The sequence below is a fragment of the Poecilia mexicana genome, unplaced genomic scaffold, assembly GCF_051168715.1.
Source record: "Poecilia mexicana isolate PSO_F unplaced genomic scaffold, ASM5116871v1 scaffold_9, whole genome shotgun sequence".
Lineage (NCBI taxonomy): Eukaryota > Metazoa > Chordata > Actinopteri > Cyprinodontiformes > Poeciliidae > Poecilia > Poecilia mexicana.
In genome coordinates, this window is record NW_028263378.1 from 30,520,225 (window position 1) to 30,546,401 (window position 26,177).

A 26,177-nucleotide genomic window follows, 5' to 3' on the forward strand; every position below is an offset into this window, starting at 1 on the left:
TAAAAACCTGCGGACTGTTCCCTCCACTCTCATTCCGGATCCCTCATCCCAAGCTGTTTTCCAGAACCACATTTTATCATTTCACCACATGAACTTGCAAAGCCATTACTGGTCAATCAAAGCCAATGTAAACCAAATCATACATTTACTGCATAGCTGGTCATATGAGGAAATCAACTCCAAAGTCCTGAGCTGACAGCTTCATTACTGAGACAGATTTTAACTGAATGCTTTATGTTGGATCTTGGACAGATTAACTTGTGCAGTCAAATGAAAACTTTTCTGCTCTGATTTGCCAATGTAAGTCAAGCGACTATATTAAATTGGATTTCATCCAAACAGTGTGGAGTCCACTGAGATGACAGTGGTTGTACAATGGCACTGCACAAAACAAAAGAAAGCTGTGTTCACTCTGCTAGAAACCACATAGAGCAGTTAGAGGTTTCATTTGACAGACAGATCAAACAGTAAATGCACAAAAAATATCCAGTTGATTTGCAGTTTTATATGTTTCTATAAACAAAGTAACGTTTTTCCTTCTAATATATTTTTTCTGCAAACAGTTCTTTGTGAATCACAGATATATTTTGTCACATTTCTAAAAATGATACCCAAGTCAATTTTTTGCCAAAAGAGATTATATTATTATTATTATTATTATTATTATTATTATTATTAATTTATTTTTCCCCCTAAATATCTTTTTTTTTTTTTTTTCAAAATCACTTTTAAGGAAGATGAGGATGTGTGAATCCTTTTCTTGATTTAACTACAAGGACCCTATTATTACTGGAATAGTTATATGTGGAACCACCAACACAAAGACAACAGCAAAGACTCGTTTGTCCGTCTGATCTGAACAATTGTTTATCAGCGGAATTTGTTGAACAAACTAAAATGCTGAGGAGGATTCTCAAGAACTTTCCTTGCACTCAAAATACTTACTGTATTCAGACTAGTTGCATGATGATCTCCATCCCACTAGAAAAGAAAAAGTTTCTTTCTCCAGAACTTCAAGTTACCCCGTTTTTGTTGTTGTTGTTTGTGACTTTCTTCTGTGGAGCCTAAAACAGGCCCTAAATTCAGAAGATGCTCAGACCTAACTATTCTCACTCCAAAACTATCAGCTGAGGTATTGCTCAGTTGATGTATTTTGCTGTAATTTTTCAAAATTTGCCAGTGCGCTTTAGCTTTCAGACAGGCTTAGTTACACTTAATCATAGGATTCATTTCAGTACTTAGTGCAGTCCTTCCCCTTCTCTCTCCTCTCCTTCTGGTCTAGCTATGAATAAATAAAGGCCACTAGAAATGCAAAAACATTCAACAAAACAACAAAACCCCATAATATATTATTTGGATTCAAATAATTTCTCCCTTTTGTTGCCACAAATGGTTGTAAACAGATGTCATTGTAAAAATCTAATTCAGTTGAAGTTAGAAAATAGAAACTGCAGATTATTTTAAATTCATATGACTCCACCGTTACATTTTATGAAAGTTTTTTTGGGCCTTTAATGAACAGTAAATTGACAGGAAACAGGATGCAGCGAGTGGGGGAAGACATGTAGCATGTGACCAGAGACCAGAAATCAAACCCAAGATACCTCTGTCGAGGACTAGCCACTGTACATGGTCCTCATGTTCTACCTACAAAACAATGTCAACATTTTTGCTACTCTTGTTCCACAAAATTAGTTCTAGCTTTCTCCAAGGAAATTTGTCAATGCTAAATTTCTACTCTAGTAATCAGATTTTAAGGATGAGAATTGCTAACCTACAAAAAGATACAAGTAAAAATGTATGCTTAATATGTGTTAACTATATTTAAAAAATCTCCTTTCTATCCTTCTGACATAGTCTTTTCCTGTTACTGAAAAATAATGCTACTGTTACTTTAAGGGCTTTTAAGAACTCTGTGTTTGAGAACTGATTGTAAGAGTTACAAAAATGCAAATATTTTGGAAAGCTACACATCCATGGTCCAGCTTACCTTCAGAGCAGTCCTCTCCAATGAAGCCTTCGTCACAGACACACACTCCATTTTCACAGCGCCCCTGGTGGTGGCAGTCTTCTGGACAGCTCAGCGCAGAGCAGTCCAGCCCCGTGAAACCTTCATAACATACACAGACACCGTCTCTGCAGTGACCTCTCTCTAGGCAGTTCTTAGGGCACGTCTTCTCACTGCAGTCTTCACCAACGAAACCCTGGTGACAAACACACTGACCGTCAACACAGCGGCCTCTGTCGTGGCAATTATTCGGGCAAGTCTTCTCACTGCAGTCTTCGCCTGTGAACCCTTCCTGACAAACGCACTGGCCGTCCATACAGCGGCCTCTGTCATGGCAGTTCTTTGGGCACGTCTTCTCACTGCAATCTTCACCTGTGAACCCTTCCTGACAAATGCACTGGCCTTCTACACAGCGCCCCCTGTCATGGCAGTTCTCAGGGCATGTCTTGTCATGGCAGTCTTCGCCTGTGAAACCCTGGTGGCAAACACACTGACCGTCTACACAGCGGCCTCTGTTGTGGCAGTTCTTGGGGCACGTCTTCTCACTGCAGTCCTCACCAGTGAAACCCTGGTGGCAAACACACTGGCCGTCCACACAGTGACCGCGGTCCAGGCAGTCATTCGGGCAGGTCAGTTCGCTGCAGTCTTTTCCCGTAAAACCCACAAAACACACACATTTTCCGTCTACGCAATCCCCTCTTCCATGGCATTCTTTAGGACATGTCTTGATACTGCAGTCTTCACCTGCAAAGCCTTTCTCACATATGCACTGCCCATCGACACAGCGGCCCTGTTCTTGGCAGTTGTTGGGGCAGGAGAGCTCACTGCAGTCTTCCCCTTCGTATCCTATGTCGCAAACGCATTCTCCATTAATGCACTGACCCCTGTTGCTGCAGTTGTCAAGGCATGAGAGGACTGAGCAATCGTCACCTTCAAAGCCAGGATCACATATGCACTTCCCATTAAAGCAATGGCCTCTCTCATTGCAGTTTTGGGGACACAGAAGCTTTGAGCAGTCCTCTCCACCATAGTTTATCTCACACTTACATTGGCCGTTCACACACTTGCCATGTTTGCTGCAGTTTTCAGGACAGCTGAGCTCTCCACAGTCATCTCCAGTGAACCCCTCTTCACATTCGCAGGTTCCATTGATGCAGCGTCCTCGGTCGAAGCAGTCGTTAGGACAGATGAGCTCAGAGCAGTCAAAGCCCGTATATGGCTCATCACAAACGCACTCGTCGTCAACACAGCGCCCACGACCCAGGCAGTTGTTAAGGCAGTTAGTCTGAGAACAGTCTTCACCAATGAAGCCTTCTTCACAAATACAGGACCCTTCAACACAGTGACCATAGTCGCCACAGTCCAGCAGGCAGAGCTCAACACCACAGTCATCCCCGCCGAAGCCCTCAAAGCATTCACATCTCCCATCCACACAGCGACCCTGGTCCTGGCAATCATTGGGGCACTCAGGCTCCGTGCAGTTGTGGCCCTTCCATCCGGGTTCGCAGGAGCAGCTGCAGGTCTCCGTGCTCCAGTTTCCACGTCCGTTACAGAATGGCTTTGTAGACACCTCTCCTAATGGAAAACAAGATGAGTAAAAAGGAAGTTTATTTCAAAGCTATTCAAGTATGTCAGTTGCTCAAACATGACAGCTTGCTGTGGTGAGTTTGCCAGTAGCCTTTGCTGAAACCTGCTCTGGGAAGACTATAATCAAAGACCAGCCAAGGAACAAGAGTCTTAAAACAAAGGCCCAATTCAAATCTGCTGAATTCTTGCTTAAAAGAAAAACCTTCTGTTTTCCCAAGTTACACACACTGGTTGTAAATGTCATGGATGTTTTTTTTTGTTTGTTTTTTTTACTAACAAACAGACCAACTACTTTACAGACTTTTACTCATGAGGTACTTGTAAATACCTCAAGATATATCCAAAACACATAAACGAGTGGTGCATAGCTTAGCATCTAGAAATGCATAATCACAAAAACAAATTCATTTACGTTTCCTAGTTGTTGTTTTTTTATGCTTTTTGCATGCTTACTAAAAAAAAATCAAAGTTCAATTATCCATAAAGAAAGAAGACAAAGTACAAACTTAGAACACATTGTAATTTCCACTTTGTTTCATGCTGACATTTTAATGCATTCTGTCCTCTACAGATGCTTCCTGCCATCTGAACTTCTCTGCTAACTGTTGGCTGCACCTATAGTAAAACCAACAGCAAATTCTACAGATATCCACATTAACGTCAGGATACAAATTCAGATGACTCCCTTAGGAGAAGATACATCACCAGTAAAATGGTTATCTGGTTTGGACTTGCAGTTGCTGTTTTTTTATCTCTTCCTGTAACGTCATTTTCTTTCCTACTGGACCATCATTGGTTAGGTTAGGGAAGCGTTTTAGGGCATCAAATACATTTTATTGCTGTCCACGTACAGTGCCTCACATTGTTTTATGTGTCCAACAAAAAGTAGTGCATACAGTGCACCAGTACTATCAAAGTATCACAACACTTCACTTTTTCCACATGTTGTTATGTAACAGTCTTATTCCTAATTGTATTAAATGAATCACTTTCCTCTCAAATACCGCTTTATGAAATATGGAATTGTTTTGAAAATTTATTAAAAATAAACAAAAACAATTACATTTTCACTAGTTTTCCCAGTGTTTGTTGACAAAGCTCAATATTGCTGCGTCATCTCTGATAAGCCTTCAAATGTTTCTACAGCTCAACTGGAGTCTGTCTGTGGTAAATTCAGTTGATTGGACTTGGTTTGGAATGGCATACACCTGTCCATGTAAAGTCAGAGGTCAAACAGCAAGCACTAAATCAGAGGAACTGTCTCTAGACCTCAGAGACAGGACTGTATTGAGGCATAAAATCTGAGGAAGGATCCAGAAACACTACAATGCAAACATTACGGCCTCCAACATTGGTCAATGGAAGAAGTTTGGAACCAGCAGGACTCTTCCTAGAGCTGACCGGCCGTCTGAACTGAGTGATCGAGGGAGAAGAGACCGAGAACCTGATGGTCACTGTTAGAGCTGCAGGATTCATCTGTGGAGAGAGGATAACCTTCCAGAAGGAAAACCATCTCTGCAGCAATCCACCAATCAGCCTGTATGGTAGGGCGGCCAGATGAAGGCAACTCCTTAATAAAAGGCTCCTGGCAGCAAGTCTGGAGTTTAGGAACAACACCTGAATGATTTCAGACCATCAGGAACATTCTCTGGTCTAATGAGACAGAGATTGAACTCTGTGGTATGACATTAAGGCATCATGTTTGGAGCAATCCCCATACTCTGCAATGATACCAACACAAAGTGGTGGGATCTATAAAAGCTGGTCAGACAGCTCCAGCATGCAAAGCATTTTTTGCAATGCACAAAATACAATAAATCATGTGTCACCTGCACAACCCACTGGTGCAGCTAGCAGGTGGTGTTGTACACTGTTATGGAACAGTATACAAGTGGAACATTGTTGGATAATGTCATGTTTCTTGCTTTTTTGTTGTTTTATGTTTTCATCTTGTGAAAAACCTTGAATTTTTTTGTTGCTGACATGCGTTACAGACACAAACTTGCCTTGCCAACACAAAGCAAAGACTGAGAGACACAAATGTACCTGAGCTGTCAGAAAGTATCAGAGCAATGTTCTCTTATTCACAGATTATGTACCTGTGAATAAGTTCAACCATTTGCTGGTCCAGGTTGAACTGAAGCTCACAAGTATTTCATTCAGAGCCAGTGGTGCAGAAGTATTTGGCAGATTCTTTTCTTTTGATTAGTCTGATTGTTGGTGATTTATTGTCCTGTTATTTCAGTTCTAGGGATTTCATCAAACATAATGGACAGTGGAGAGGGACAGGCAGGGGGTCATGTTTGCAGGCAGTCGGGTGGAGTGGGTGGCGTTGTTGCTCTATCACTTAATCTTAATGGCAATCTTTGATCTTGGTTTGTGTATTAGACAGCTGCAGACGTACCTGTAGCCTGAGCTCCACAACAGCCAGCTCCACTGGTGCACTGCTCCCTCAGACTAGACAGCTCAGACTCCAACATCTCCAGTCTGTTCAGGATGTCTTTGATGTCCGGCAGCTGGTTGTCACAGCCACAGGCTTGTTTGGGGATGTTGATACGGTGAGTGAAAACGATCTGGTTGTCGCCATCGACGGTGTGCTCCATGTGTTCGGTGCTCTGCATGTCCATCGAGGCGCTCTTGTGCTTGACACCGCCCCCTCCAGGCGAGTCGAGGTCCACAGAGCAGAGGGAGGTGGAGGGGACGTTGATGTTGTAGACGTGGTTGAACACGACAGGCTGGTCGGGATGGGGGAGAGTCAGGTTCTCTTGGGTTTTCTTGGGCATCAGGGTCTCCCTCCGGTGGCGGATGACCGTCTTGACCAGGCCGGCGGTGGAGAGTTGGATCAGTACAGCTGTGGTGAGGCAGCTGAAGAGGAAACCATTCGTCCCCATGGTGACACCCATAGACTGCAGTCTCAGAGAAGGTAGCAGATGAGTGTAAAAGGGTGGCTGTGCACTGCTTTTAGATCTGTAGAAAAACAGGACAAACACATGGAGACATTACTTTTAGCAAGCAGATAACTTTGCAGCAGCAACACTGCTCAAAAGTTTCCATGCACTCATGATGGCAATGAATGCATTTTAATGATGTATTTGAATCATTCAATTTTATGGTAGAATGACTATTCAAGGGGCAGCATTATGTTTTTTCCAGGCACATAACGCCATTTTATAGCACAACCAAGTAAATATTTCACCATCAGTTGCTATAAATGTACTATATACATATCAAAGATGTTTTAAAAGAAATTTGACTTTGTAATTTAATGCCTTAATATTGTCTCTTCAAGAAACTCCTTCTCTTTCTGAAACTTGTAGCAGGATATCTTCACAACATGTCTTCTCTATTAACCTTTTAACAATGTTTTTACCAATGTGGTACTGAGAAGTAACAGTTCCACAAGGTGTTTGCTAATTGCTACTGGCTAGTCTGAAGGAGCTGAATGGGGCAGCTACTCTGTGAGGTGGAAGCCTGGAAGCTGCAGTTCAAAGGAAGAGCTGCGCTTCGACGGCAGAGCAAGATCCACCTAGGTGTTTTGCACAGCTGAATATTTGCCATGGAGACTTTAAACATGCATGAAAGAATCAAAACAACACTCCAGGTATGCTTTTTATGAGGGAATAACATTATAATGTAAAGCTCAAAAAAGTCCTTTTAAACATACAACTTCAGTGAGTTTTAAGACCAACTCTTGGGTGCTCATGTTTTATTTGTTGGTGATTTTGTTGATCCCCAAATTTAAAACACTCCTCAGGTCGACTTTTAGCCTCTTCTCATAGCCCCAAACCACTTCTGAAGTATTCAGGAACATCGTCTGGCTGGTAGTCCAAACCGTGTCAAAGTTTTACCCAAAGTATTACCCTCAGATTAAACACGATGGACCACATGGTGGACCAGGGGCCAGATGGAACCATGAAAAAAACAAGACGATGTTGTAACTCCAGTGGTCCTATCCACACTGCAGTTTGGAATCAACATGAACTGCGAAGGTTTCGACTGTGAGAGGAAATAAAGATGAAACGACTCAAGCATCATCCGACTGGACAATGATCCCAAACACATCAAAACTGCTTTAGGAGAATATGTTTTTAGTTGTTTTTTTGTAAAAAAAAAAAAAATATATATATATATATATATATATATATATATACAAACAAGAAATTTAGAACACTGATTTGTCCAAATTACCTAGGGACGTTAATGTCAAATATCATTCTGGATTCACATATTTATTTATATTTAGTTATGTATGTAACACTCTGAACCTCTGTGTCTGATAAGTAACTTAAACTTGTTCTTTAAGTACACACCCTGCATGGTGAAACACATTTTACACAAACTATGTTGCATGTTTTCTTTTCTGGCTTGTTTTTAATCATTCATTTTTACAACACTGCCCTCAATCACACATGTTCATTCCTCAGCAGGGAGAACAGCTGGAGTGAGACATATCCCACTAAAAACAATTAACCTCCATCTGTCCTCCCTGACAAAGGGACACCTCTGATCCCATTCCTGCCTCTGACCCATGAGACGCCCCTGCTCCCAATGGAGAAGACACACATTTAGTGGATAAAGTCTGATTTTCTCTTCTCAATTCCTTCAAGGACAGAAAGCAGCAATTACTTCAGTTGTGGCATGTTACCTGGAAGCTCTATGCAAAGACTTATTTTTTCTGACTAGGTTCAGAACAGTTGCTGGGACAGAAATAGCCACGGCAACACCTGCAAGGCAACGAGCCTCTTCTGCTCTCTCAGGTCCAAACCACAGTCCAAACTGGCAGATTAATGTCGGTGTGTGGTTAAACCATCTGTGGGCTTCCTGTAAATGCAACAAGCGCTTGTTAATGCCACACACCGGCTGCTGAGCATTCCTGGACCATTTCACAAGGCTTCTGGGTTCCTCTATTAGCCTGTGAGCCCAAGATGATGGTCATTATAGCTTTACAGGAGACATCTTTACTGGACTTCATGCATGAATGGGATGAGGCTTAAAAGGGCAGTATTATGTGTTTTCCGGTCACATACTGCCATTTTAATAGTACAATGAAGTAACTAGAAGTACGTTAACTTCTGTTATTATAAAATGCTCTATAGACCGAATATGACAGAAAAGAAATTTGACTTCACAATTTAAAGCTTTGAAATTGGGCCTCTTTCTCTTTAAAAACTCCTGCTCTTTCTGAAACTCTGCCTTCAGGACGTCATCACAACATGGCTCCTCTATTAGCCCTTTAACAACATTTTTACCAACATTGTACTGAGTAGCTGATATAATGAGCTCAGAAGACGAAGAGTTCCACCAGGTGTTTGCTAATTGCTACAGGCTAGTCTGAAGGAGCTGAGTGGTAGGAGCTGCAGCTCTGAAGCTTAGAACCTGCAGCTCCTTGAAGGGAGAGCTGTAGGTCCACCCAGGTGTTTTACACAGCTCAATGGTTGCCATGGGAGATTAAAAGATTTCTCAAACATCCGTGAAAGAATAACAGCAACACTCCAGGTGAGAGAATAACATTATAACATAATGTAAAGTTAAAAATAATTGACATAATACTGCCCGTTTAAGCAGGTGTTATACTACACTGTTTTTTCTATATGCTTGTTCTTTTTCAGAAATGTCAAATTCAGCTTTGCAAAGAGGTTAACATTTAAAGCAGCTACGTCTCTATAGTGTGAATCATAATTGAAAAGTTGGACATCAACATCACAAACTGTTTGTCAGAAATGCAACCACAGTGTGGAGAGGAACTGAGCATGCAGACCCGATTCCTCATCATTTTTTTCTTGAGAAAACCTGGTTTCCATAATTGTACTCTTTATACACCTTGCAGAGACGCTGACTCTGATCGTTTTCTTCCTCCAATAAAACTGCTGTGTGCCTTGGCAGCTCTAAAGGTTAACAGCTGCTGCCAGCAGCCAGCTTAAAAATGTCCTCCTAAGCAGACAGGAGGTAGGCTGTGTATACTGGGCATTGTTCATTTTAAGCCTGAGGTGGAGAATGGAAGATTGGATTTGATTTTCTCCTCAGCATCTCATGACACCACATATATATATATATATATATATATATATATATATATATATATATATATATATATATATATATATATATATATATATATATATATATATATATATATATATATATATCTCACCACCACTTCATTCTGGTCTCACATGTGATTAATGCAGCTGAAGAACCTCACAGCTTCAGCCTCCTGTCTACCCAACCCCCATGTTCCTCCATCTTCCCCCGCTCCATGAATATGCAGGCAAGAAGAAGTGGGCAGTGTCTTTACATTTTGACACGTTAGATTCACAAACTGCAATATGTTTTAGCCAATAATTAGTGTGACAGAAAAACACGATAGTGAATAATTGTTGCCATGGTAAATACGGTTTCAAAACATTAAAAAAAAAAGAAAAATCTGAAAAGTGTCTCAGACCTTTGTTTTTAGTCCTACTGAGTTCATCTAGTCTGAGACATACATTGATCAGATGAGTCTGATGAACAAAATACCACACAGAGGACAGCACACAACAACTATGTTTAAGTTTGAAGCACTGAATGTGTTTCAAAAGCTTAGATTAGGAACCCAAGCTCAGCCCTGAGGAAACCCCAGGCAGGGTGTCAACCTCCAGTCCTTGAGGGCCGGTGTCCTGCAACCTGTCAACGTCCCCAAGTCCAACACGCCTGAATCAAAAGATTGAATTAACCTCCTCATGCACTAACATTCTACAAAGTCCAGCTATGACTCAGATGTGTTGAAAAGAGACATCTAATTTGCACTGACCCTTGAGGACTGGAATTTGATGGAAATCCTCTGCAGAGACACTTTCCTTTGATTCTGCAATTCCAGCTTCATCAGTTAAAGGTGGAGCAAGCGCTACGGAATGTTGTTTTGTTTTCTTAACACAGGTTTTCCTGCTTTCACACCACATTTCAGTCATAGACAGTCCAGCCTATTATAGGAAGATAGGCTGGACTAGCTAGCCTAGACTATCTAGTTTCGGGAGTCACTGAAAAGACCCAGACTAGCCCTTTATTTTTAATACTGCAAAAGGCTCACATAAACAGTGATCTTAGTGAATTACCTTTATTATGTAAAGGTGAGCATCTTCCAGGGTTGTACAAATTTAGCAACGATGTGGACTCCAGGAAGAGTAGCCATTGTTACAGCAACGGCAAATAGGGATCCAAATAAATAAACCAATCCGACTCTAAACTTTGTAACTGCTGCGTCATGATGCTGCTTGTTCTCTAATGTTATCTAAAGAGAACAGATGAATTAATACAGAGGTTGCTGATAGTAGTCGTGTTCTACACTTTGCTTCATCCAGAGGGTCTGGGGTCTCTGCTACTGAGAAACAATTGCTTCCTGGAGTAATGGAGTCTAATGAGGTTTTAAATTTTGCCCAATCGCTAACATTTGGTTGTGTTGTAATGTAATGTGCCAGTTCGACGTTATGATGCTTAATGGAAATTGCCTGCGCTGTAAACAACCATCCTCCACTGGGAAACCAGAAGTGCTGATCTGAACGAGGTAGCTATTAATGCTAATTCAATGTTTGGAAGTGTGGCGAACACGCTGACAATGCTAAAACTAGAGACAGGCTACAATTGGAAAACAGCTCAGAAAATCAATTTAATCATTTACAACTTCTCTGATTGGCCCAGTAGAAATTCTACCAGAGAGAATCCAAGTCAATGGGAGAAATCCTAGATTGTCTGTAAAGCCAGATTTGAATCGAATGCAATAGGCCAGGATGGAAATGAACAGGCTAAAACAGAGACCAAACCTTTGAGTTCCACCAGCACTTTTTCTATCCTAGACTGAGCAACACACACAAGAACAAAAGCAGTCAGAGCCCAGGCGTCACAAACGAAGGATTAAACAGCCAGAAAATTGCTTTGAGTTGCTGCTCAGGTTTTAGCTCTGGGAGGATGGTTGGCTTCTCCACTTCTTCAAGGCTGGCTGCTCTCCACACGGACTGGAGTGCTAAACCAGCCCAGGGGGAACGAGGCATGCTATATCTGTCTCTGTCTGTCTCTGGTAAAACTGCATCGCCCAGAAACAGATAAAGAGAAGAAACGTCCAACCCAAGAGGATATTTTGATTAGATCTTTTTTCTCTCTCTCCTGTCTGTCATCAGCATCTCCATAATGTGAGGAAGAACAATATGATTGTGAGAATGTGAGTGTGACCCTGAGAAACACTGAGCTGATCCCTCTGCTTGGACTTCCTTCATAGGCACCCCGTGGCCCTGGCAGTATGCTAATGCAGCTGGTTGCTGGCACCGGAGACACAGACTTGATGCAGTCTGACTACTGCTTTGTTGCTCCCTCACTTGGTTTTGTTTCATAGTTAGCTTAGTAAACAGCCGCAGAGCCTGTAGTGCACCTCACAGTTGGATTTGAAGAGAATTTTAACGGGGGGAAAACCTGCTGGCACGCATGAATCTGCTGCCACTGATCTAAACAACCCTGTTGTGATTGAATTCTGGGCAAACACTTACAGTTTCATACCCCACACAGAGGAGGGCTGGGAATGCTTCAGCTAGGCTCCGTTTCAGGAGGAATTGGGTCTGTCAGGAAAGTAAATGGATTTTATGGTTTTAAAGTGGATTAAAGCAAATAGGTGCAGCGATCAGACACGCCTGTGTTTTCCATCCAAACCTTAACAACTTTCCTAACACACAATGCATCTAGGGTATAAAGCAATCAGAAATGAATTATAGTAGATTTTATAATTAAAGGGGAAGTATTAAGTGTTTCCTAGGCACGTAGTGCCATCTTATAGAACAGTTAAGTAACTATGTTAACTTCAGTTTTTAAAAAAAAAAAAAAAAAAGGTACCGATCAAATATGATTAAAAAGAAATATGAGTTTGTAATTTAGGACCTTGAAATTGAGCCTGTGTCTCTTTAAAAACTCTTTCTGTAACTCAGTCTTCAAGAAGTCATCAACACATGGCTCCTCTTTGAACCATTTAACAATGTTTTTACCAGCTCTCCACTGAGAAGTAGATCCTATAATGAGCTCAGCAGTTTCACCAGGTGTTTGCTAAATGCTACTAGCTAGTCTGAAGGAGCAGAGTGAAGGAGGTGCGGTACAGGTTGTTGCTCTGTGAGGTGGAAGCTTGGGAACTGCAGCTCAGAGGAGGAGCTACGCTTGGAAGGCGGAGTTAGAGCCACCCAGGCATTTTACACAGCTGAATGGTTGCCATGGAGATTCAGGGATTTCTCAAACATGCAAGAAAGAACCAAAGCAACACTCCAGGTATGTTTTTAATGAGGGACTAACATTATAACACAATGCAAAGCTCTAAAAAGTCGATTTTACATAATACTGACCCTTTAATGGAAGGGAAGTTTTTTCAATCTGGAGAACAAAGGTATATTAAAATGTCAGCTCTGTAAACACTTTCAACTTTAAAATAATAGCAGTCATGGTAGAAAAATTTTTGACTATTCTTCTATCGTCTTGGAGAAAAAATCTTCTGAAATCACTATCGGCATTCCAAAGCTTTACAAGACCTTTGCATCTCGTCTGATCTTTTGTTCAATAAACTTCAGGAATTTAAATCTCAAATAAACACATAACAAACATATCACACTATAAAACCTGCTGTATTTCTGCTGCTGATGCCTGTTGCTATGACTTTATAATAGCATTGCATTGGTTATAGTTTTAAAACTTATTGTTGGTCTCCTGCGATGTATAAAAGTATTGATGTGTTTATATGCATGTTGCAGCTATTGCTGTTTAAACTGCCTGCTGACTTGGCCAAGGAACGCTCATAAAAGAGATTTTAGGACTCAAGAGTCCGATCTGCTGGTTAAAAAGTTGAATAAAATAAATAAGCAGCCACAGTTTCTTCACCAGGGAGACATTTGAGGAGCTTTAAGGTTAAACACTTAGAACAATGAGCTGCAGCAAGGGGAATTCTAGCTGGAGATACAGGAAAGATATTTTTGAGACAGTTTGTTTGTGGAGTGCTGACGGCTGTCCATCTAGTTACGGAATATTTACATTTTTAAATGTAAATGTTAGACCTCCATTTTTAGAAAGCAAATGTGCTAAACAGCAGTGAAACATTTACTGTCCTCTCACAACACAAATGACCCTGTCTTTGTATTTGTGGAAATCTGTGTCTGTAAAGTAAACAGGTTCTGGTTCAGTCCCAGGTATCAGGTCAAGGTTCAATTTTTAAGTGATTGGTGTCAGAGTGAAAAAAAAAAAACACCCCGACCCACTGGTTGTTTCCATTCACCATGAAATAGAACACAATGAAATTACAAAAGTAAATTTGCTTAATGGAAACAAGCCAATTTAAAAAAAAAATAATTAAAAAGTGGATGATGAGGTTTTTCAGCTATATCAAATTAGATATATTTCACAAAATTGCACTGGAAATACGTTTTTGTTTTTTTCATTCCAAACAAAATGCAAAGCTCATGAAGCAGCAGGAAATATGCTAACTAAATGTAATTAAATTAATGTGTGGGATGAATTAGCAACAAGTCATATCAAAACAAAGACAAACATAGACCAGCTCAGCCGAGCAGCAAAACTGCTTCAGATAAAAGATTGAAGATGGTCTTTGGATACTTCAGTTCAGCTTCATCTGCAGAAATAAATGATTAATCTCTGCGTCTTAACTCTGAGTTGGAGCAGCAGATTGTGACGGACCTGTAAAAATCCCTCAGGGAAAAATATCTGTTGCTTAGAGGAAAAACAGCAAAAGGAGGGACTGTAGGGTTAGGAATATCACTTTTCAAAAGGTTAGATTCTATATAATCAGAATATTAATACAGACCATGATGTGTTTTATTCTACAGTATATGCGGAGCATGATTTAATCAGTTATCAGATTGGGATTTTGTCATTTTGTTAATGTGACAAACGATATATTTTCCAGTTCATTTTGATGTTGGCTATCATCTGTGATCCATGAGTCACATACAAATATATATTTACACAAGAGTCAGAGCCAACAAATATGATCTACAAAGTGTAGTGAGTGCAAATCTCCCACTTGAGTCTGGCCTGAAAGATCTGCAGGGAAATAGAGGTTGATCTGGTTTCCATTTGGATGAGATTTCTGCTACGGAAAATAATGTCTGGAAGGATGATGACATTAGCAGCGGTATCCTTCCCTCCTACTCATCTTTTTGGGAAGATGAGTAGAAGGGAAAATCAGTTTGCTTTTGGTTGGCTTAAAGATTGATGAGCAGACGTTCCGTGTTCCTCCCGAAGAGATACGCAGCAGTCCGAACTTTCTGTCTCAGCCAGGACCCCATGCAGACTAACTTAATCATCACCGTAGTGCACCTTTTCTGAGAACTCCACCATATGGCGGCTCTAAGATAAATCAGAACAAAAAATATCCCTCGGCAAGCATTCAGCAGAAGGTATCTGTGCTGTCCTTTAGAGGAGAAAATGCTCAGAATTGAAACTTCGGAGAAGGATGATGTTATCATTCTGCTTTGTGTAGGCAGGTCTTCTGCAATGCAGCTCAACCGTCACTGTAGTTGTTTCTATCGTAGGGGTAAAAAAGCCCAGCTCAGCAGCCTTCAGAGTATTTTAGCAGCAGTGTAAACAGATCCACTTTTTAACTTGACAACAAATAAACTGAATAATAAGGCGGCATGCCCCACTTGGTGTGTTAAAGCTCTAAATATTCAATGACTACAAGCACAACTCAAGTCCCAGGACTGCATGTTAAACAGGCTGATAGGAGGCTCCTGCTTTCTTCCTATTTGTGAAGAATTTATCAGGCTTCCCTAGTTTTATAGGTCAGCCATGACAAAAACTCAGCTTGTCTTCTTGATACAGAATCCAAATCTGGGTCGCCGGTACAGGGACTGAAGGAGGGGGTGAGTGGCTGAATCCACTGTTACCTTGAGATGGGGTCACGGCGCAACAAGAGCGCCAAATGAAAGAGAAACGGATCTAAAGCGAAACCTTCTCTTACCAAAAGATTTCACCTGCTTTAGCTTTTTGTCACACTTATTGGTTTCAGATCTGACACAGAGAACCTAAGCAAATATTTTGATTTCATATATGAGTGGTAAAATCTATCCAAACCAAGTTGGCCTTACGAGAAACCAATCGTGATTTTCAAGCTCTCATCTTCAGAAACTGTCTGGTGATGTTTTTTATTTTTTATTTTTTACCATTGTGTTAAGATCCATGTTTCCACTTACCTTAATGTGCTAGTGTGACACCTGAACTTCTCCACTGTGGGACAATACCTTATATTTCTATTCTATTTCTAGTTTTAACTGATGAAATAATTTATCTGTATATATGGTCCACTAAAAACCCTTTGAACAACGAGGCCTCATTAACACGAGAACTTCAAAATTAGGAAATCATTTGAAAATGGGTCTGACAGCAACCAAATGATCACTAAAAGCAAAACTTTATCATTTCTTTTATAACCTAAAAGAAATTCTCAAGAAATTCAAGAAGAGATGAGAAGCAAAGTCGTTGACATTCATGAATCTGAATCTAGTTTTAAAGTAATTTCTGAGGCTTTGGGTCTCCAGTAAACTAGTTAGAACCATTAACCATTTACTAATGAACCAGTACTGGTCGTCATACTTTACCCCAAGTGCAAATAAACAAATATAAATTTATGAATCGACAAATGAAAGAAATTCCTAAGACTGACATTCAAGGCCAGAAAACCCAACAACGGTCTATTTCACACTTTCCCCTAAAAATCATGTGGATGTTCTGTGAAAATATTCCATGAGACAAAAATGCAGCGCTTTGGAAAGTGTGCGCCTGCTACATCTGGTAAAACAAATAACATGACATTTCAGTAAAATATCATTTTACCCACAGAAAACGTGTGACAAAAAAAGATCCGAAGGAGAAACCTAGCAATCAAACTTAAATTTTGCAGCAGTACTAAGCTCTACAAAGCTACAAAAATGAAGAAGAGGAAAGGTTTTGGAGTGACCTAATCAAAGTCTGGACTCAATCCAACCTTGGTGCCAGATGTTTCCGCCAATGGTAGTAGAATTACTCAGTTTATTCACCATTTTTTCATATAATAAAGGCCAACACCATAAGAAATGACTATCTATTTATTTCTGTCTAATTATAAAACATATGTGAAATGAAGCATTTAATGTGATAAAACATACCAACCCAGCAGAGATCTGCAAGGAGACCAATTGTCTTCCACAGCACTACAAATCATGAGAACCCAAAGCTCAGTGCAGAATCAGAAAATACTTGCTTCTTTAATAACTTCTTTCGTATCTCAAACGAATGCAGTAGAATGTGCTGATAAACTCACAGTCTACCCACACAGCCGTCCTGGAGCAGGGCAGGCGAATATTGATCTGTATCTCCACTGTCTGAGGAAAGAAAAAGTTGCTGAGGACAGCATTGCAGCTCCAAGTTACAATCACCAAGAACAGAAATGAATTTCTAAGAAGGCGCTCAACCAGAGTCGGTGGTCCGGTTTAAGATCGATGAGACTGTTGTTACTGCGTCTGAGAAAAGCTTGATTTTTTTATCACCTCACTCTCTGGCAGACCGGTGCTGGTTTTTTTTTTTTTTGTTGTTCTTTTTTGTTTCTGCTGTGAGGAATTCTCCGTCGTGCTGAGCTCTAGAATCATCGTGAACAGAACAATCATGAATCAAAGAGCAGACAGTTTCAGTTGTGCCGGGGTAGAGCAGGGTTAGGCTTTAATGTGACACTGATGCGGTCAGGTCATGACCTCAGGACGCAGCTAACTGGCTACAGACAGGCAGCCTCGCTGTGCGCTCCTGTTGGAGCTTTTCCTCATTCTGTTTTGTCCGGGTCTTAGTTTTTTCCTCAGTTAGTCACACCATGCTTCACTGACCCACAGATAGAATCCTCAGAGATGTTCCTCTGCTTTAACGATTCTTTAACAAAACTTTTGTAAATATGTGTTTTCACTGCCACTTTGATAGCAGGGGACAGTGAAGTGTTTTCCTTTTAACGGGCACCATTATGTGTTTTCAACTCAAATTCAAATTTAAAACTATTTTATTGATTCCAAAGGGAAATTAAATTTTGTTGTAACTCATATTAATTCAATTTCTTCAAAGAGTTATTGTGGATAGTAATGGCTGTTGGTAGGGAAGACCCCCTATAGCAGTCTGTATTACAGCAAATTTGAAGAAGCCTCTGATCGAAGATGCTCTGTTTTCCCATGACAGTCTCATGAACAGAGTGGTCCAGGCACACAGTGTCATCTTATAGCACAATAAATTAACTATGTTACCTTTGGTTGTTATAAAAATATGACTTACAAGAAATGTGACTTCAATATTTACCACCTTGAAATTGTGAAACCGAAGTACAGGAGATATTTGAACCTCAAATCATGTGACGAAGACATGATTTTCATTCTGTGAATCAGTGTAAAACAGTAAGGTGCTGCACTATGGTGTCTTCATTGCTATGGCAACCAGGTTAAAAAACTTCAAAAAGTGGATGTAAGAAATCTTTACAGACTTCTTTAGTAAGTGATGAATGGTTGGAACATAATAATGTATTTCTGGCTTGAATAAATCACTTAACATTACTTTTCAGATGCTGTAACATGAAAAATATGGGAAAAAATTAAATTCAAAAGTTTCGAAACCCAGAGATTCAAGATGAAATCCCTGGGCTCAGAGTGTGGTGTAGTTGGTGGTGTGAACACATGCAACTTGAGCCTGAGCTTGGAATGTATTTTTGTAAAATAAACTGTTCCCACATGTATAATCTACTCATACATGCAGTTAATTAAAGTATAACAGAGAAACGACATGCAGGAATTTAAATGCCATCTTTGACGTTGATAAGGCTGCTGTGATGCCTCCAGTACCGCCCTGAGCCACTAGAGGGGGTCGAGAAGGAGCACAGGAATGCTGCTGGCTCTGGCGTGGCACGAATAAATCAGAATTTATCTTTCTCATATGGAGTGAAATCAGGAATACGTTGCTATGATGGATGGAAAAAAAAAACAGGCTGGTATCATCAAAGTGAGGCTGTGCTCATCGGCTCTTAACTGTGACCCCGTTGGCTCTGATGACACAGATAGACATGGGGGGATGTGGGGGGGCCTGTGTGTTCCTGGCTGATAAGGTGGATAGGGAGGCTGGATGTGAGATGCCAGCAGAAACACTTAACTGGAAGCGTGGAGAGAGCTTCCTGCCAACACTCAGAGGTGATGCTTTTAATAACAATAAAAAAATCATAATAATAACCCTGTGTTGATACGGAGCCAGAGCGGACACGTATGATTGATAGCAGTCCAAAAAAAAAAAGAAAGAAAGGATTTCTTCAAGCAGAAACAATTTCCAATTTTGACACAAAGATATGAAGAAAATAAATGTTGATGTTCATTGGGGCCGACAGAAGAGCTGAAAATCAAATCTCAGTCCAGTTGTTACAAGACAGCTGGCTGGCAGTGAGACCATCAGTGTGTTTAACGTTTTCACCGGCTCCAGATGGAGATGCTGGATGCTGGCTGTCTGTTCAGCATGTTGTGTGCTGGTGACCCACCTGCACACCAACTGTTTTCTCAAGACATGTAATAGATAGAAGTTCAACCGTCGTCCTCCTCGGTTTTCACACTGCACTGCAATTACTGTAAAAATTGTGCTTGCCTGGCAGCTGCCTTTGTAAAGCTACACAGTGGGATTCATGTTACTTTAAGCAGCTAATCTAAACCTACCATGAAACTAACACCTTGTGTCTCAGGTAATCCGCTGCAAGGTGAGAACATGCTCTCCTTGCAGCCTCAAATGAGTATTGGTGTGCCTTTGTTTCCACAGCGGTTACTTTCTCTGAGCTTTCAGGGTCAATTTGTGGACTTTACAAATTGTAATGTTCACATTACATCGACAAACAGCTGTCACTGAGATGAAAAATGCTTTTTATAAGAGGAATCTGGCCAAGAATGGCAACAGCAACACACAGACAATTACTGTACCCGTCAATCGTAAAACCGCAGATGCCAAAACCAAACCAACATGCAGTATGGTAAATAAAGCAGGAAAAATACTAATGAACAAACAAACCCTTAAAGGTACAAGTTGATGTCCACCAAACATTTACTAACACACTTTTACAATCCAAGAATGGCTGTAAATACATTAAAAGAGACCAGCTTCCTCAACTTGATGCTGATTCCACTCTGAGGGAGCAGCAGACCGGAGGGAGTTCTACCATGATCAATGTGAACCTCAGGTTCACATCAGGAGATGTTCCCGTCCATTCCATTGTCTCTAGATGGGTCAAACCTCCAGCATGATGGAGCAGCACATCAGTGCAGACCTGGACCAGGCACAGCCAGAACCAGAACCGGTCCAGACCTCAATCCCCTCACATAGACTCCATCTCCAACCAGAGACAAAATGTCCACAAAATGTCCCAACCCTCCAAAGATCTCCAATCCCTCCTTCTATGAACATAAAGTCCCCCACTACAAATGCAACATAGTGGAGCAAATACTGCAACACTACAACTTTCAACAGGAGGTAAAAATTAAAAATTTCTAAAGATAAATTATGTGACTGATTGCAAGACTCTACAGTTAGATGTCCTTGGTAATCTGGAAGTTAAAATAAAGAGTGGAGAACTTTATGCTCACAGATTTGTGAGAAAAGTTTAGCAATGGCCACTTCCTGTTCATGAATGAGCACCAGCACACAAAGTTTGGTGTGAAGAAACCTGGAGAGAACTGACCTCAACCTGGTAGAACACATTTGAGACGAAGTAGAGAAAAGACTACAAAAGAGTCTTTTTTGCCCAACATCAGTGTCTGACCTCAAAAATGTATTTCTGGAAGCGTAGAGGTAGTTCTTACTTTTGGCAAAACAATGTTTAAAATTGTAAGTGTCATTCAGTTCAATTTTAGTTCAACTTTCAGAGGTTGCAAGGATTACATATCCACGTCAAATTCAGAGCGAGACAGTATTTCAAAGTTATAGATATTATGTTTATATGGGCTGACATATCAGGTCAGCCCATTTATGCTACAAGACATGTTATCAGAGGGGGAAAAAACCCATGATTTTTAAGTAGCTTAACAAGTTAAATAAGAGCAAAAAATGTTTTATTCTGAACTTTAAAGTCTCACCATAGCATAACATAAGGGGAAACTGCTTCATGTGAAACTTTGTGGAGGGGCCAAGGCATCATATAATAAATTAGAGAAACTGTGACATATTTCATTTGTTTGAGCTGCAGCTCAAACATTGGAGAAGGGCAGGGGAAGGATCTGGAAGAGTAAATGTAGACATTGAGTAAAAATGAAGGAGAGCTTTCACAGTCTGCCTCCTTTAGCCCAATGCTGGATGTTTATTGGTTACTTCCTTTCAAACAGGATGGAAAGGAGTTTTTTTCCTTCTTCTCTGTGCTACAAATAGAAGCATGTTGGCTGTGATACCCGGACATCTGTTTGTCCTTGTATGTCTGAAAGCCTGAAGCGTGTTGCGTGTCCAAATTGCGAGTGCCTTCCATTCATACACTTGTATGAGCCTAATGACCCCGGTCTCTGAGGTCGACTCTTCACCGGCTTCCCCGGGTTTTTTCTTTTTATTCTCTATCATTTTACTCCATTTAAATAGTCTACCCTTCTCAAAGGGTTCCCATCTTGTCCAAGAACATTATGGCTCACACATTCCTATGTGGGAGGTCATTGCTGGAGGTGTAGAGTAGAGGGTAAAGAATCTGCCACGTGTTCATCAGTTGGCTCGCTCCTATGGTGGCCAAGGGAAAACAAAGACGTCCCGGAACCCCCGGCTTCCACTCCTTTGGCTTTGGACATTAAAATTGGAGGAGCATCAGGAAACCATCTGGAAGGGCAACAACTTTGGATTCCTTTGAGATGGACTGATGACTAACGTAACTGGTCTTCAATGGGATGCAGAAAAATGTCCTACAGGACGGGTTAATATTTGTTTGAACTCCAAATCTGACTGATGTTTTAGTGAAATTAAACTGAAATTATAGTGAATATCATCTTAAAGAAACAAATAATCAATTTCCCTTTTGAGAATACTTCGTACAATTATGCTGAACGTTTTTTTTAATTGACAGTATCCTATCAATTAGACAGTTTATGTCAATAATTTTTATTTCTAAATTCAGTTTTTAGGAGACTGCTGTTAGATATTAAGAGGTTGTTTTTATTTTCATAACTGAATAATTCCAGGCTGCATGGTGGCACAGTTTTTAATATTCATGCTTTAATAATGGTTCAGTCTTTGTGATCCAGCTTTCCAAAAACATTCATGTTAGATTATTTTTGGCTTGAAAACCTACATCTGTGGATTCTGGGTCAAATCCATAACCCAGCCCTGTTGGGGCCATTTTTGAAACAAAAGCTTTCAGAGCGCATCTTCAACCTCGGAGCTGGTTGGAACTATAAATCACAATCAATCACCTCCTCTGAAAAACCTTTTGGACCACAGATGGCCACAAACAATACATGTTAAGATAGTTCAAGAACTACCCTTATCTTACGTTTATGATGACTGAAGTTTTTACACAGCAAAGCCAGCGACGACATTAATCGAACAAATCAAAGGAGAAAAACAAGATGACATAAGAGAGCAGGAGAAGAGGCGGCAAACAAAGATTGAATTAAAGATGATGTTGACTTAGCCCAGACAAAACCTTCTCCCGAGTCCTGGCCGACATGGGTCATCATGAATACATGATTATAGTACGCTCTGGATCACCAGTGAAGGAGGTAAGTGGGGTCAGAGATAGTCGCCCTCTCTGAGAGCTTTGTAGGGCATGAAGCTCTGGGAGCTGACAGCTGTCCAAACAAAGGCTGCTTTTCCCACTCATCGCCATACCAAGTGTGACTGTCGGAGGCTGCTTATATGCATAGCCGACCCAACATGAAACATTAATGTGTGAAGTTTGAGCTGTTGTACCATGAGGCTATGTGCAATCCTCTCAGACGGAGGTCCTCAGACCATGTTTGAAATGTTTGTGACAATCAAAATTGGTTTTCAAAAATCAAAATCTTTTTGGAGACATTTTAGACAAATCTAGCAGAGTATCAAGAAACACAATTAAACCAGACAAAGGTTCGTTCATCTGCAAGTCACTGCCAGTCACCATCTAACAAGAGCTGCCCTGGGATCCTGATGGTCTTCCTCTCTCTCTTTTGGTCACAGACCACACCAGTGTTCAACACCAACACAACAGGCATACATGTGAGCTGATCTGAATAAAGTATCTATGCAAAAATATTTAGTTTCACGTGAAAAAAATTCAAAGCACAATCATTTTGATGAACATTGAAAGCACAAATATGTAACATAGTTGCTCAATGCACAGAGTGAAGGAACAAGATAGGGTTATTTCATTTCGCTTTTTTTATCTCAACAAAGACGTTGAAAGTGTTGGTCATTTTAACCACAGCCAGTCACCTTAAGACCACATTTAGACATCAGTAGACATCTTTCCTGAAGGGCTTATGAAGGGGTCGTGTTATGAGTTGGAAACTGCAGCTCTGAGGAGGAGCTGTGTCTAAAAGGCGGAGCTACATTCACCCAGGCAGTTTGCACAGCTGAATGGTTCCCATGGAGATTAAAGGTTTTATCAAAAATTTATGAAAGAATCAAGGCAACACTACTGGTATGTTTTTGATGAGGGAGTAATGCCATAACATGACATAAAATAAGTTGATGTAAAAGCTCCCATTTTTCAGCAATCTGTTCAACAGCATCGTGTCTGCCGGGTATCCTCAGATGGAAATGTGAAGTTTGCTCTAATGACCTGATTTCTGAATGCAGTGTGGCTGGAGTGTGTTTGGAATATCGTTACGGCTGCAGTCAGAAACTGTCTCACATGAACAGAAATGCAGAAGAAAGTCATTGTCAATTTTTTTCTGGTTTTCTGACTTGCATGGTTAAGTTTTGAAAGAAGTCATTATGAGATCAGAGAAAATTACAAGGCACTATATGCTGGTATATTTTTGACAAGCACGCTGTAGGAACGGAAACGGATCAGCTAAAGATGTCACGCTATGAAAAAAATATACATCCTCAGTTGGACTGCGATGTCTAGTGGCAGACTTGTCAGGTCTTTCTTTGTTTTGTTGCTTACCATTCTCATGCTGTTCTCATGTCAGTGACAGTTGTGTCCACAGACCACCGTCTTTTTGTTCTGAGAAGAAACACCCGACTGGCAGGGCTCCAGAAACGGCATATCTGCCACCAACACCCCCCGTCAGTGAATGCCAGTTTTATTTCCTAATCTGTCAGACAGCCTCGGCTCCTCTTTCCTCCTGGGACCACCATGACACCAACCTGGGGATCAGGGAGAGCTGCCGACTGTGTGTGTGTGCGTGTGTGGGTGTGTGTGTGTGTGTGTGGGGGTGTGTGTGTGTGTGTGTGTGTGTGTGTGTTAGAGAGGCTGCAACTTTCCAGCCGGCAGTGTGTGAGGCATGGAGATCTGGGAGAGGACCCAAACCGGCAGCTTCTAATGCGGAGCAGCTGTCTGTCTCTGTCTCCCGGGTTACACCAGCCCAGGCGTCTGCCGGTAACCGTAAATTCTACAGCTGGACCTGTAGTCGGCGGCGAGCTGCACTCATGTGCACTCGGGTAAGTGCACATGTTCAGACTGTAGCCTGTCTCTGCTCTGCAGAACCTCGACCCAGCATCAGCCTTAATGCAGGCAGAGTAAACCAGCAGATCGTCACAGTCTGCCTGCCGAGTCCCAAGACACTGAGGCAACATTTTTCTTTTGCTGCTTTCACATGTTCAAGCAGAAAAGCAGTGGCAAGTGTTCGATGTTACGGCTTCTGCAGCATGGAATCAGCTCCAGCCTGAACTCAAGATGTCAGATCTTATTTCATTGAAATTATTTTGAGCAGTTTGGTTTTATTTACTTTAGTTTTGTGTAACCGGGTTGGTTTGTGTTGCGGATTTTTTGCCCAGATCCGTGTTGCAAATGAGATGTGGATCTCGATGGGGTTTTACCTGGTTAAGCAAATAAAATAATAATAATAATAATAATAATAATAATAATAATAATAATAATAATAATAATAATAATAATAATAATAATAATAAAATGCTCCTCCACTTGTTTTCCAAAGCAAAAAGGAGCAAACACTTTCTCCTATAGGACATAAATGACTCCCAGGTGAGTGCAGTAAAGAGTGTAATTAAGGGAGTCTGAAGTCCTTTCTCATTAATACAAGGACCAAACTATTTTCCTGCAGCCGTCACATACATCGTTATCTTGATGTGTGAGAAGTGTGTTCAGAAATGTTAATATGATAGAAATGTCATGGGAAAAAAAACAGAAATCAGAGAACTTAATCAAGCAAACATCTAAACTTTTGGCCTATTTTTAATACTCAGACATTACAACTTTCCTGTTTGACATATTTGAATAACTCAGCGGTAAAACTGCTAAAATAAGTCATTCCTTATAACACCTATCACACGTTTTAACATAGTCGCATCTCTCCAAATGAAGGCATTCATATCGACCGATTAAAACTAACAAGAAAAAAAAAGTGGTGAAAGTTGTTAGCTTTTAAAAAGTGTGAGCGCTCTGTGTCAGTGAGGTGAACCCATCAGCCCGCTCGCCCCCAGCAGCTCCATGCAGGTAGAGAAGGTGACTTACCTCGTAGAAAACGCTCACAGCCTCTCAGCTGACGGGGAAAAATGGAAGCAGAAAGCCTCCTCAGCCAGTCAGAGAAAATGTTCCCACCGCTCCGTGGCTCTCAGAGTGCTGACAGCTCTGTCATCTTTTCTCTGTTCTCTATGAGTGTTTACTCTCGTCTACCTAGAGAGCCAGCTGATGTGCTGCAGCCAGTGAGGAGACAGAGAGACAGACAGACAGACAGACAGAGGAAGAGAGAGAGAGAGTGAATGAGAGAACTCCCTTTTCTCTGAAACAGAAGACCCTCTGCAGTCAGACTCCACTCCCACCTACTGCTCTCTTAAATGCCCCCTCTGCCACCCCCACCCCACCCATTCAGACCTCTCCACAGCATTGTGACTGAAAGCGAAGGAGTTGAAACGGGACGCCTCAAGGCTGGAAAGAGAGAAGCAAAGAGAGAGAGAGAGAAAGTAGGAGAGGAAAATGGGGGGAAGGGGATGGGGAAGTGGATGACAGAGGGAGTGGGGTGGAGGGTAGGGGGGTGCAGTGGTGGTTGGACCATTAGCAGCAAATTGCGGCGAGCAAGCCAATGGAAAGCAAGATATAAGTGAATGCAGGCTCCACATTAACATAGCATTTAAGAACTTGAAAGCAGGGAGTGAACAAGGCCTCCATTTGTTAGACTGATGAGGAGGCAGATCACCAGCAAACAATTCCCCCAAACACTGAAAAGATATACAAGGTTTAAACATAACAACCTGGAAGGAATGGTGCTACAGTTTGTTTTTTTAGTGTTTTAGAAACCCTGTCTGCACCAGAGCAAGGCGCTAGAGTTAAGCATCTTCACACAACAGGCAGAGCAAAACCTTTCCACTGAGGCAGTGAGCAAATGTTGGGGAATGTTTGCTGTTGCATTCACAACAAAGTTGGAGAAGATAATGTTGCAGCCCTGACGGAAGATGAAGCTCT

At 41.1% G+C, this 26,177-nt stretch overlaps 1 protein-coding gene across 2 annotated transcripts in view; it reads right to left on the reverse strand.

Moving 5' to 3' along the window:
• tncb (tenascin Cb) overlaps window positions 1–25,578 on the reverse strand; it is a 64,639-nt gene extending 39,061 nt beyond the window's left edge. For both annotated transcript variants that reach the window (XM_015013565.2, XM_015013563.2), the window contains exons 1-3: window positions 25,230–25,578; window positions 6,000–6,562; window positions 1,991–3,583 (exon numbers count right to left, since the gene is read on the reverse strand). In XM_015013565.2, the coding sequence (XP_014869051.2) occupies window positions 1,991–3,583; window positions 6,000–6,498 (2,092 nt within the window). In that variant the 5' untranslated portion in view covers window positions 6,499–6,562; window positions 25,230–25,578. The remainder of the gene's footprint in view (window positions 1–1,990; window positions 3,584–5,999; window positions 6,563–25,229) is intronic.
• Window positions 25,579–26,177: the final 599 nt, after the last annotated feature.